The sequence below is a fragment of the Charadrius vociferus genome, unplaced genomic scaffold (genome assembly GCF_000708025.1).
Source record: "Charadrius vociferus isolate BGI_N301 unplaced genomic scaffold, ASM70802v2 scaffold72, whole genome shotgun sequence".
NCBI lineage: Eukaryota > Metazoa > Chordata > Aves > Charadriiformes > Charadriidae > Charadrius > Charadrius vociferus.
The window spans coordinates 2566130-2579443 of NW_009647830.1; the positions used below are offsets into that span (position 1 = coordinate 2566130).

The following is a 13314-nucleotide window of genomic DNA, read 5'->3' on the forward strand; positions in this document are numbered from 1 at the left end:
AGGAATGCCCCTGGATCAGAGTGGGAAAGGGACGGCTGGTACTGAATCTAAGCATATCATAAGTTGCTTTGTAGGTTTAAAGAGAGGTCTCTCATGCAGGACTGCTTTCTGTGAAGGCACCTTGAGGATGTAAAAACTGAATGAGACCCGAGTTCTCCAGCGGAAGAGCTGTGAAATGTTCACTAACTCATTAGCAGAACCCTAGAGGGGTGTCAGAGACTTTCAAAACTAATTGAAGTGCTATGTTGATACAGCTTTGTTTCTTTTATCTCTGTACAGTTGGGCCTGTTTAAACCTGTCTCTTAGGGGGTTTGGCAAATAAGCTAAAATAGAGTAAAAGCATTCAAGTTGTGGATATTTTAAGTAACAACCTAACTTTGGAGCACCCTGTCCATAATGGATGGGCAGATCATTTCTAAAACACTTACCTGCAGTTCTGCATTGAAAGGTTATCAGATACTTACAGTTGGACTTTCTCTAAAGCAGCACGAGATGATTTGAGAATAACTTATGGTCAGAGTGGAAGAAGGACCAGGAAAGTTCTTTAGTGTGTAGTGGAGAGCATGCATGAACCCTAAGGGACTTTGCCACCCGTTAAGAACTGTCTTCTACACTATTACTAATTCCTAGAATGATGGAAGGAAGCAGCCTTTTGTAAGATGCTGTGCCATGTGCATTGCGCTGACTTTGGTGCCTGGCTGGTCATGCAGTAAGCCAGTTCAACTTGCCAAAACAACAGAGAAGTGACCCAGCCAAAGAAAGCTAATAACTCTGTGTGCAGTGGCTTTGTTTGTTTGGTTTTACATGGAGGATTTGGTTGAATCAGCTTACTGTGTGATCAGGTAAACACCCCTGCCAGTGCAAGGAAAATGTTTGGAGTTTCAGAGTGGGAATGGAAGTTGGGAAGCTGGAACATAATTTTTCCATTTAACACAGTGGTAAAAGGTTATGTCTTGATTGATCTCATTAGTTATAGACTTGCACTGTGTTACATTGTGGTGCCCAAGTCCCAACTCCAGCAAAAAGTGGCACTTTGGGAAGTAAGTGAAGCAATCAGAAATTTTTTCATGTTTCACTTTGGCAAGGATTAAGTGAGGGGTTAGTGCTTTAGGAACCATTTTACTCAAAGACCGTTCTTAGTCCACCCTCAAGCAGAAGAGCAAGGTCTGCTTTCATTAGAATAAAATGTGAAGTGGAATATATCATGTGTGAGAGAGAATCCCATAAAAGTATCACTACAGATTCCTCCACTGTCTCCAGTGGACGCTGCCCTCTTGGGATATGGATTAATGAGCCTTCCCAGTGACAGAGGAAGCAGGCAATCTCTCACTGAGGACTCAATCCTAGCACTGGAGTGGCTTTGAGGAAAAAGGTAATGTAGACCAGAGAAGTGGTGTAAACCAAATGCTACATGTTACGAAGTAGATTTAATTAGTATCACAGCAAGCCTGTACTACCTAATGTTTTCTATAGCGTATACAAAGAAACTAACTTTGATGCTGTTTTAATGCAGTGAAAGCTGCCATGGCAACAGCTTTCCCAGTTCTTTATCTCATCAGTATAGCAGGAAACATTATCTGTTGTGAACATTAGAGTTAAGAAACTTTTTCTCAAGCATGAAAAATGTAAAAGCTACATTTTGGACAGTGTTGTCAGACTTGATTATGTCTGAGCAGACAGTGATACACACATGCAGACATATATGTGCATTTATTTTTAAGAGTTGGTTCATTCAAGTTTTAGGACTCTATAATAAATTACACTTCTGTCTAGCTGATGGATGGCTCTACAGCTAAAATGGGAAAAGCGGTGTATGGAAATACAGCTGCCCTAATTCTTGTTTTCTGTCTCCAGGAAGCCTTGGAATCATGCCAGACCCGGGTTTCAAAGCTGGAGCTCCATCAGCAAGAACAGCAAGCACAGCAGTCCGAAACGGTTAATGCCAAAGTGCTCCTGGGGAAATGTATAAATGTTATCCTGGCCTTCATGACTGTCATCTTAGTGTGTGTTTCTACTATTGCAAAGTTCATTGCTCCTATGATGAAGAGCCGTTTTCATATCATCTGCACTTTTTTTGCAGTGACGCTGCTGGCAATATTTTGTAAAAACTGGGATCATATAATTTGTGCCATAGAAAGGATGATTATACCAAGATGAAGCTGCTGGTCTGGCTGCTTTCTTTTTCTTTTTTCCCCTTCCCCTCCCTTTTTTTTAAGTGCTGTGTGTATACAGATTATTTTTTGTCAGTTTAAATGTGCAGACTGGATGGGAAAGGCTACAAAGACTCTTGGACTTTAAAGTGTAAATACATAAATGCATACTTGTTGGCAGTCACTTGCCTGTTCAATCTGGTTGTGTCTAATCGGCTATGTCCGTGGTGAACTGCTCGCTTATATCAGTCTTCTGCCTTAATCCAATGGGTTTTCCACTTTACACACCCACAAAAGATGGTATGATGCTCTGGGAGGGATCCAAGCAACTGCAAGTGTCAGGTGTGCTTTTTACTAGACTGGAGTGCAAAGAGTGTGATCAGGAGGGAGTGCACCGTAATGTGTATCAGACCTGTTAGACTAGCAAGTTAACTTTCTCTCTGAATCCAACTAGAAATTTATTTTAAAACCAAATTATACAGTCATATGTCTTAATAGCTCTTGATTCTAAATTAATGGGTATCTGTATATGGAGTTTCTAGTTTTAAGGACCAGCAAAACTTGATGCTTCTGCTAGTAACCTTTTGCACAGAGAGTTTATTGTTTGTAAATTAGAACCATGATGACTATTGACCACAGTCAGCAGTTGTTCTATCCTGGCACTGTTCCTTATCACATTCAGGAAACACATAAATGTGGCATAAGGCTTCCAAAGATGAACTGAATCGAACGCCAAGATCTCTGTGCCACTTTGTAAAGGAGTAAAGAAGCAAGTAACTGGTGGGTAAGCTGTCGTGCAGACCAAAGCACTCCCTTACTTCAAGCCCTGCAACCTGCAAGGAGAAAGGAATACACAGAAGGGCAACATTTAGGTTAGCCTTTGTTAGCACTGAATTGTTGGGGTGTTCTAACTGAATGCAAAGCAGATAGGTGGTGGGACTCGGTACAGTGGATTTCTTTCTTGCGTCAGATTAAGGAATGTGGAAGAACCATGAGGGAACAGCTTCCTGGGGGAGCAGGGAGTTAAATTTTTGTAAATATACAAACACTGTGCAGACTCTCTTGACGAACATTCCTGAAAATAATGTATTAGGATACAGTACTACTAGTAGGATATAGGGTTGGGTTTGTTTTCTAACTGGAATTTATTTTGCTTGATTTAAGAACTGCAAAAAAAATTTCCCTGAAATCTGCTTGGCTTTCAGCCATGATGTAAAACAAGATCTTTAATAAAAAAACCCCAAAACCAACAAAACCAAAACAAACCACCACAACCAGAATTTTTCTCCACTCTGTTAAATGAAAAGATAGTGTCTCCAGTTATTTGATGTTCAGTATTACTTACTTTAAAAATAATTTTCACAACAGATTTTCTTTTCAGTTGCAGTATTTGTTATGCTGGTTTTATGGGGCAGGGGGGGAAGGGATTACTCAGTGTATTTGTTTTCAATCAAGTGCAATAGTTGATGTAGAAAGTCCCAAAACCTTATTCTGAGGAAAGGGAGTGGGGGAGGGGAGGCAGGGGAAGAACTTTGACATTTTAGCACAATTGGATTAACAGGGAATACAGTTACTTTTTGTGGCTTCAGGGACTGAAGGAAGGACAAAATTAACTGCATAAATAATTATATGACTCAGCATTTGGAAAACTCAATTAAAACACTTTAAAACTCATTAAAGAATTCTTCATATGTGCTACATCTTTGAACCGAGAAATCTGGGAAGAATTGTGCTGGCTCGCAGGCACCGGAAATGGATCAGATCAGGCACACCCATGTCATCCTAACCCAGCCCTGCCTCATCAGGGGGAGGTGGAGTGGAAAGCAAAAGTGCTGCTGAGAGGGATATGACTTTATAAAGCCCAAACTTACCAATCAGTTTATCCCTGGTTGTGTCAGGAGGAATTATTATATAGATACATTCTTTTCCTTTATTTATTTTTTTCTCTTTGCCTTTACCCCTGTATTCCTGGTATCTGCTGAAGAAGGAAAGAGGTATTGTGTACTGTATAAGACTTCTGTCTTGATTGCTACCTGTGCTTCTGCTGCTGTTTGGTTCAGGGACACCTTTCTTCTTGTGTATCTTAACCCATTTTGGCACTGTATATGTGCATTGCAACAGGCCTTCACCCGCACCTTCCAAGTACTTTGCCTCCTTTTACAGCCAGCTCATAAACTGAGGCGATTGCTTCCACTGATGCAGCTCATAAACTTATCTTCACAGGAAAGTCCCTTACACAATGTTAAAAAGATGAAAAGGAAAAAAGTAGTAGCTCTTTCCTGGCCTTTACATCACAAGACAGGGTTTCCCTTGGTTTATTTTTATGCCCTTTTGATGTGTCCTGAGATCCTCTTGGTCTTTTCCACTGTTTTCATAGAATTTGTTCTTATCTTCATTTTTGAAAAGGTGTATAATGTCTTTTTATAGTCTGTACTTTCCATTTCTTTAGCCAATGAGTGTGCTCCTATTCCGAGTCCTTTCCTTTCTGAAGTCTTTTCCGAAATTTTACCACCCATTTTACTCATCAGCCCTAGGACGCCCCACCCCATTTCCATAGGCCATGAGATTTATACATCCATTACAAAAAAACTCCAAGGGTCCTGGTACTGATCCTCAGAAAGCTGTGACTCTTCATGGTGTTTCCTTGCTATCTTTATTATAACCTCTACTCTATTCCATTTCCACAGCCACCTTCTGGTTTGGCCACTTCAGAAAACACTATTTGTCTAGCATTTTGTTAAACGGGTTCAGAAGGGTACATGTACAAGAAATAAATACTACATGTTAATAAGTTTTACATAAGATAAATTCCTTTGCCTGTTGTATGGTTATATGTTTAAAGAGAGAATCCTCCCAGTGCTACTGTATGTAGTTAAAAATGTAATGTCAGGTAGTCTCAAGGTGAGGCAGGAAAAAGGTTAGTCCATTCTCTTATAACAAAGGAAGTTGGTATGGTACGACCTGGGGATGTGAAGACTTCTGCTCCAAGGGCATCCTATTACAGTCCTGGAAGACGACCTCAGTGCAAAATGAGAACATAAAATCAATGGCCCAACGAAAGATTGCTTGCTGTCTTGATAAAATCTGACTGGGTCCAAATTGGAAACAGAAGGGTCCTGCGTTTCCATATTGGCAGAGGACACAAAGCTGTAAAGGCTGCATAATGTTATTCATGCAAATTAAAACAATCCTAATAGGTAAACGGGCACAGCACTTCTGTAGGTTATTTTCCCTGCCGGATTTAAATCACCGGAGGATGTGAAATGCATCAAAAAATTAAAAAAAGATGAGAAGGGCAAAAGCCTGCTTCTGGGTGAAACTGCTATAGTTTTGCACAGAGTAAGGCTGCAGTGCCAGGAGCTCCGCCAAGTGGAAGGCCACCCAAAGGGGAGGGAGGTCTCCCCTCCTGCCTTCACCCTCCCATTTCGTACCCTGTGCTGACACTGCTGTGTGGTGCAGTCTTCCATATGCCACGTGAGCTCGCTAGGCTGGAAGAAAAACCAGCGAAAGAGGTGGATAGTTCTCCACATCTAGTGACTTAGAGGGCTGATGGAAAGGTCTTGCCACTGCAAAGCAGGGACAAGGAGGGAGATGAACCTTTTTCTTTCTTGCTGCAATGACTTCTTGTCTGCCCCTAAAACTGCGCTCTAGGCAGCCTCCCTCCAGAACAATGGGGCAGCTTTGGCATAGAAAGGTTCTTCCTAGCTTTTGCCTACAGGGAACAGATACCAACAGCACCAGGATGAGGTAGCCCAGGCTAGCCAGCTGTGTCTGTACTCGGGATCAAGAGCAGGCTGGTGGCCGGGCTAGCCAGGGCTGATGCCTGTGTCACTAACTTCGGCATCAGCATCACTTCCACCGCCTGGGCTGGGATTATGTGAGTGTATGTATCTGGCCTGCAGCCAAAGCGTTGCTTGCTGTGAAAGTATACCTAGGCCATCCCAAATGGTTGTAAGACCTCTCTTAATAAGAACGTTGATCAGCTTCTCAATGAATTAACCATGTTCTGTCAGGTTACTGTTTGCTTTTATGTTCTCATACAACACATTAGACGTTCTTAGTGTACTCTTTACACTTACTCATCACAAGCCTCTAAAATGCTCCCACTTAACAAAAGGTTGCCAGACTGTCTTTTCTGCTTGGTGCTGCCTGGTAGTCAATTATTTCACTTCACTTTTGACTGTAGTTCTCCAACTGAAACAGCCCTTCAGTTAGTGGTTAATACCTGTTCTATAGGCTTTTAGCAGCTTTTTTGCTCAGAGGTTTCTGGAGATTTAGTTTCTTGTGAAGGTTAGCACAATTTTCCTCATCTCTCCCATTTCAGCACTCAGGTCTAAATTAGGTTTCCTCTAGAACTTGTACAATGGATTCCTCCACTAGCTTCAGCTATAACTCCGTTATTGTTGAACATCCAATTAAGTCATTGACAGCACTGAATGAGACCCAGTTTAAATTCCTACTCCTTTCTGCTTTACGTTATATGCATTCATGCAGCTTCTCATTTTACTGCACTCTTGTGATGTCTACTTGTTCTGAATTCTTAGAGAAGCGCTATCAAATCTTTCTGCTTTTTACTTCAATATCAAAATGCGTATGTGATGCAGTGCCTCTGCTGCAGGACTGTCACATACAGATCTGATACCTGCACTACATGAAGGATATTTAAAAGCCAGTGGTTTTCTCTGAACAAATCATGACTGCTTATCTGGGGAATAGAAATTCAATAGGTGAAGGCAATTTACTGTAGGAAAGATACACAGTCCACTGACTCAAAGTTGAAGCTAGACAAATCCAATGTAAGGATAAGCTTCAGTTAAGGATAAGCTTCAGTTTTGTAATCATAAAGGTTACAGGTTAATGGTTAGCTACTGAATAACATAAACAAGGACTCAAACATTTGAGTTTAAAGCTGAATGTTGCTGTTCAAAGAGCAATCAGTTCAGGCTTATGTTTGATACAAAGTCAGATGCATAATCACAGGTAGTGCTTTCTGGAGTTAAAAATCAATGAACAAGAAAATATTTGGGGAAAAAAAAAACCAGCCCAAACCAAAAACAACCCACAGAAGCTTGTGACTTATTTAGGTGGTATGGAAACCAGGCCCCTTTCCACTGCGATACAGACATTTCACTTCAATGGTACAACAGAAGGTAAACACAGATTAATGTAATTAAACACTTTAATTTGGATAACAGAATTTAATCACTTCTGAAAGTCCATCTAGGAATAGCAATCAGGCAAGTTTATTCTCCTCTTTTTTAATCAAGCAAATATTTATCTGCTTTTTTCATTTACCATCATGCCAGAACATGCCCTTTAATTAATTATATTGCTCTGCTTTAAAATGCAAGAGATTATAAAAGGCTTGTTTTCAGGTAAAGTTTGAATCGTCACTCTGATGCTGAGTGGAATCCAGTGGAAAGAATCAGACAATTTTACATTACCGCAGTGAAAGACTAAAAAAAAGTTTAATTTTAGTTAATGGAATTGCTTATTTTCCCTGAAAAAGCAAACTGAGATGATGCTGTATATAAAGACTGCATGAGGTCTAGTCAAACTATCTTGTATGGTTGATTTGCTATATGTTTAGCGTATTAAGTTGTACTGTTGTTGGAAAGTTTTGCACAAAGCCACCTTTCCTTTTTACCCAGGGAACCTGGGCTGGTAGTATCAAGGTGTACCAAAAATTGTCTGGTTTTATTGACTAACGTTAATTGTCTCAGTGTGTAATCTACCATGTTTCTCATGCCATTTTCATTTTGTGCACCACCGTGGAAAGATGCAACTATGGAAAATGTAATTTTTGTATATTTTGTTGTGTAGTCATGACTGCCTCTAAGGTGCCATTAGCATTTTTTAAAATAAAAATACTTACATTTATTTGATGATGAACGTTTTTTCTTAAACTTACTGTTTGATCATTCAAACCCCTATCAGTTTTTCTTTGTCAGTAACGGTTATTCAATTGACAGTAACAAAGTTTTTCAATGGAGCATAAGCCCCAGCTTTAAAATACTGATGAAACTGAGCATTCTGCTCTGCTGCAGTCTTGACCAAAACTGGTAATTTGAATTGTATTTACAGCTATGCCATAGCAAAACTGCAAACATCAAATAAGGTATCATCATTGCTTTTCTCCAGAGCTTGTGTGAACATGCTATGCAAACATGATGCTATTGTGCCAAGCAGTTGGACTCGCTTTGGATTATTTTTTTGGAAAACTGAGTTAGTAACCTAAGCTGAATTTTTACATTATTGTCAGAAATCTTGGTCACATGTGCCAAAAATGTAATACTGACATGCCTAATAGTTAACATAACTGACATAAAACAAAACATTTGCATTTATTTTTCACAAAGCAGAGGTCTTGTCAGCTGGCACTGGCAGCCATTGGGAACAATATTGTTTTTATACCAAGAACAGAGTAGAAACAGTGCGGTAACAGCATGTTGCTTTGCAATCATGCTGTACTTCCTATTTCCTCCTATTCGAGGAAATGGCATACAGCAGCTCCCATGTCACCTGCAGACTTTCCAAGGTCTTGTCATGCTGAGTTTCATGTGGGTGCCTGGAACTCAGTCTATATTAAGGCTAACTCCGTTGACAAACAGCAGGTTCTCCCACAACCGCTAATAACTTTTGCCCACTTCTGGCATGGCTGAATAACCCCTGCTAACACGCTGGCGAACCAGACATTAAAAAAGGCATCTCACTCATCATCAGTTCTCTCAGTTCATAACTGGCTTTGAAGAGCGCATAACACACCCTGGTAACTGTTTTAGCACCCAAAACCAGAAAGGCAGAGAGAAAAAAACCCATTGCTGTTTAACTTAGCACAGAAAGAGAAGTGTCACTCATAGCCAAGTAGTGGTGACTACACAGTGTCAGCAATCACTGGATGAGACAAATAACCCTTACCAGCAGTGGACAATGAAAATACTTCGTGTTGGTGCCACCAATACCTCTGAGAACCAAAGTTGTACGAATGTGCCGGAAGCCACATGAAGACGCCCAAGACTTCATGTGTTTCTTCACTGCAACTCATTTAGACACACCAAAACCTGCTTTGAACTAGCTAGTTCGGGCACTGCTAGCAGTGCAGTTCAAACTTAGCAGTAAACGCTTCCTGAAGGCATGTGTGCCATCGCTCTACTCGTGCTAATGTGGAAGAGTACAGCAATCAAATGGCAGGTTCTGCCTCCCATGGCAACTGGCACAGAGCTGATGTAATTGAAAGGAGAAATTTCCATGCTGTATTCTCCTCAGTTCATGTTTGGACTGTGGACTTAAGTGGCAACTCATTAGTTTTGTGAGGTCAGCTAGTGGATTGATGCTACGTTACCTTTTATGTGCAGCTTACCAGATTCAGACAGAAGCGAAGCAGAGAGGCTGAACTCCCCTGCCTGAGGGCAAGCTTGAAACTAACCAGTGCTAAGCTGCTGAAAGAAGCATCAATAGGCTTATGACAGGAAGTTTAGGAATTGAGCTTGCATTTGATGTAGTCGTGATCCCATCAGTTGGGGAGTGTGTGGTTCTACCCATCTGTGTGTGTAAATTTGAAAAAAACTCTTTTTAGTTAGTGTGGTTAGAATGGAGTCAATCTAATGGAAATGCAAGCATAGTCAGGACCAAAGCCTGCAATATATGAGAACAATATACATAAATGTGAAATCCTGTATCCCAATAATTTTTTCTGTTGAATACCATGTTAATAAGTTGTTACTGGTCTGGGAAACATCCTTTTTCCCCATAGCCACAGACACATGGTTGAAGGGGAAGGACACAAAAGATCAGTATTCATAAGCATAAGATACTCTGTGTAAATGCCTAACAGAAAAGTAGAGAACACAATGCCTAAGTGATCAGCAGTCCCATACAGCACACTTGCCTGAGTAATGGCTTCATAAACTGCCTCATGCTTTATATCTACAGATGTCCTATGTGCTAAAAATTACATTCTGGGCCTACTGAGCTCAACAGTAAAAACCCCTCTGAGTATAACCAGGGAAGACTCTTATCACAGCACTATGGCACTTAAAGGCAATTTCATCTTCTGATTTTGCTATGCCAAAACCACTATTCTTCTCAGGCAATCTACACACAACAATGTATGGTTCTAACTCTCCACCACAAATAGTGCACTACTTGTTCACAGACATCTCTGCTGCAATTGTTTGAGACCATGAAACTATTTGAATGCTTTCAGGCCCTGCTGACTCAGAGGCTGAAAAGAGCTTGTACTCCCAGCACCAATTCCCCACTTGGCCTCTCTCCTGCTAGGTTGGATTCAGGTCAAGGTGACAGAGACTAAGCATGGATTAAACTACAGGTATGACCAGCAGCATGTGTGTGTAACAGCAAAACCCTTCTCTAAAGATATACCACTGGGCTACAGGAGCTCGAGGATTTATCTAATCTAGCAACTATTTTCAGCTTGTTCAACTGAGGCAGCAAGGAAGGCTAAACGAGCTTTCAAACTCATCAAGACATTTTCTGACCATATTTACACAGTGTCTTCCTCCAAAGACTGTATCTGCAAAACACATCAAAATATTTTCCTGGGCTTCTCTATGTATTTTACAGTTCTCTGTGTGTTGCCTTCTTTGTGTGAGGATGAACCTTCCTGCCCTGTGAAATGCTGAACTACCCAGAACTAATATAAGATGACGTTTAAAGAGACATACAATCTCTAATACTGTCAACCAAAAACCTTGAGGTCTCTAAATGAAATCTTACTTTTACGTGAGCCCCACAGTTAATTTAGATAGTGTACCTTAAAGAAATCTTACCTTGTTGTGAAATAAACTACTGAGATCTGTAGCTGCATAAATTTCTGTTTCTACAAAAAACCTGTGTTGTGGGAGATGCTTCAAAAAGGGGAATTTGCACCTGTTAGAATAATCCAACATATTATAAAGGTATTATACCTGCTTCCTTTAGGTTCTGACTTAATTAGAAGAGTAAAACTAACATAGAGAAAACAAACCAACCCCAATATGTGTTTCCCCTCTCTCCTCAACAGGATGGCTTCTTTTCATATTTACTTGTCTCCCAGTTTTTTTCATTTGTCTTGTAATATTTATAGTCGTGTTTTTCTAGTTGTTTCTCCCTCTTGCCCTCTATGCTCATCTCTTGATTGACCCTCTTGTCTCTCTGCTGTGTCCATAAGCCCCACGCACCTGCTCTCTATTCCTTTTTCCGTCAGCCATCTCCTCCTTGTGCCCTTGAACTCCATCTCATCTCTTGCTTTTTCTCTCTCTTTCCTTGTACCCTACAAGATTCCCAGGTCAAGCCCATCTGAGTCACTACAGCAGCTGTATTTTTAAAGCAAGCAGAGGTAGGAGCAGGTTTTTGGCACAGCTTCTCACACTGCTGGGAGACATGGAGAGAGACGGTCACTGTGACAAAGAGGCGCATCATCACCACCCCGTAGCGATTAACTAGAATTACCTGACTCAGCGGGCCTCGGAGGGAAATGTACCCTTTTTTGATCAATGTGAAAAATGTGGAGGCAAAAATAAAGTAACATGATTTCCACCATCTTGAGCCATCCTCTTAGAACAAGATTCAACACTGGAAACGCTTGCACAAAAATTGCACCGTTATTCAACAAATTAGCTGGCAAGAGACACCCAACCCTGTCTGTTGATTTTAGTTACCTAAATAATTTTAGATTTTGTATTTTTTTTTGCTATGTCCCCTGCAGAGCTCACACTGAGTGACCTAGATTCTCAACGTCATGTTTCTCATGTAAATTAATTGTTTTCCAATAGATGATAGCTCTGCAATCCTGATGTGAACAGACACTAATAGAACCAGAGAAAGAATCTGGGCCACGCTACCATTCCTGTTAATGAAGCTGTACAAGGGAGGAAGACTTCTGTTTGACCATAGCATTACTATTTGTGGAGCTGGTAGTGAAAAAAAATAATTTAAAAATAAGCAAATTTGATACAGAAAACAAGACAGTCAGGCATGCAACTTCATCATACTTTTTAAAAAGATTTTTTTGCATCGTAAAGCCATGTAGAACTACAGGGGTTTTTTTTCTTCATCATAATCTGATTTGCATCAAAATTAAATTTTAGTTCATTTTGGAAGGCGAACTTTTAAGTTGTTGTAATGTTACTTATTTCAGTATAGGTATACATTGGTATAGATTGAATATTGTTGATATTTCACTTCTAATATTGCAAAGGTATTGACCACAAGCACAACATGGATGTAAAACTGTACAGCAACGTCAGTCTGCACAGTCAAGCTTCCAGTGAAGTATTAAACTCGTCATTGTAGCTATGGAAGTGACTGTAATATGTTTTAGACATCTTATTAACTGAGCTTACAACCACCTCTAGGGGAGCCAACTGTAATTGTCATCTCCAGCTCTGTGTAAAACTATTGGCAAGTTTAGCATTTGGCTTTTTTTCTCTTTTTCCATGGGGATGTACTTGTGTCATCAGTAATACCCACCTTCTAATACAATATGTGAAGCTAATTTTAACCCTTATTAAAGGATTGTAAATCTTGCTAGCGGAGTGTCGATACCAGTCCGGATGATCAATCTCCCACGTCAGTCGAAGAGATTTTAGAGAGAAATTGAGGAAATTTACGAGAAGCTCACGATTACAGTACTTCAACCACTCTTACAAGCCGATTTCTGTCAGAAAATAGCCACCGTGGCCGGGAACGCCTGGAACGTATTTTCCTTTGTACGTCGCTATATACAATCCTGAGTGTTCAGCGTGGTATGGACAATAGCTACTTACTACCGCTGAATACAAACCATAACGCGTACTTTTTACCTCAGCGAGAAAGCGTTAGGCTTACACGTCTGTTACCGGGAAATCACCGTGAGCTGCGCGGCCGCGCTTCCGTCTCCTTCAGCGCTGCCAGGTCGGTTGTTCCCCCCACCCCCGCCCCCCTTCAGAAGCCAAACGGCAGCGACTGACACGGAACCTCGTGGATTCGGTACAGAAGCTCCAAACTGCCGCACAGCGGCACAAAACCCGCGTTTGAAACGCACCGCCTTCACCGGAGGGGCGCCGTAGGAGCAACCTATACCGACTCCGCCCCCCCCTCAAACGGCGGAGCGACCGTTGGCGAGGGCGGGCGGTGCCAGAGAGCTCGGGGGCGGGGCAAGCCGGCGGCGCACGCAGGCGCGCGA

The 13314-nt window shown here is 41.1% G+C and overlaps 1 protein-coding gene across 1 annotated transcript in view; it reads left to right on the forward strand.

Annotated features, from left to right (window-relative positions):
* The window catches only part of TMCC3 (transmembrane and coiled-coil domain family 3), a 5601-nt gene extending 3362 nt beyond the window's left edge, over positions 1–2239 (forward strand). Inside the window, exon 3 of the mRNA XM_009882596.1 lies at positions 1855–2239. Coding sequence (XP_009880898.1) covers positions 1855–2157 — 303 coding nt within the window. The 3' untranslated portion in view covers positions 2158–2239. The remainder of the gene's footprint in view (positions 1–1854) is intronic.
* The last annotated feature ends 11075 nt before the right edge of the window (positions 2240–13314 follow it).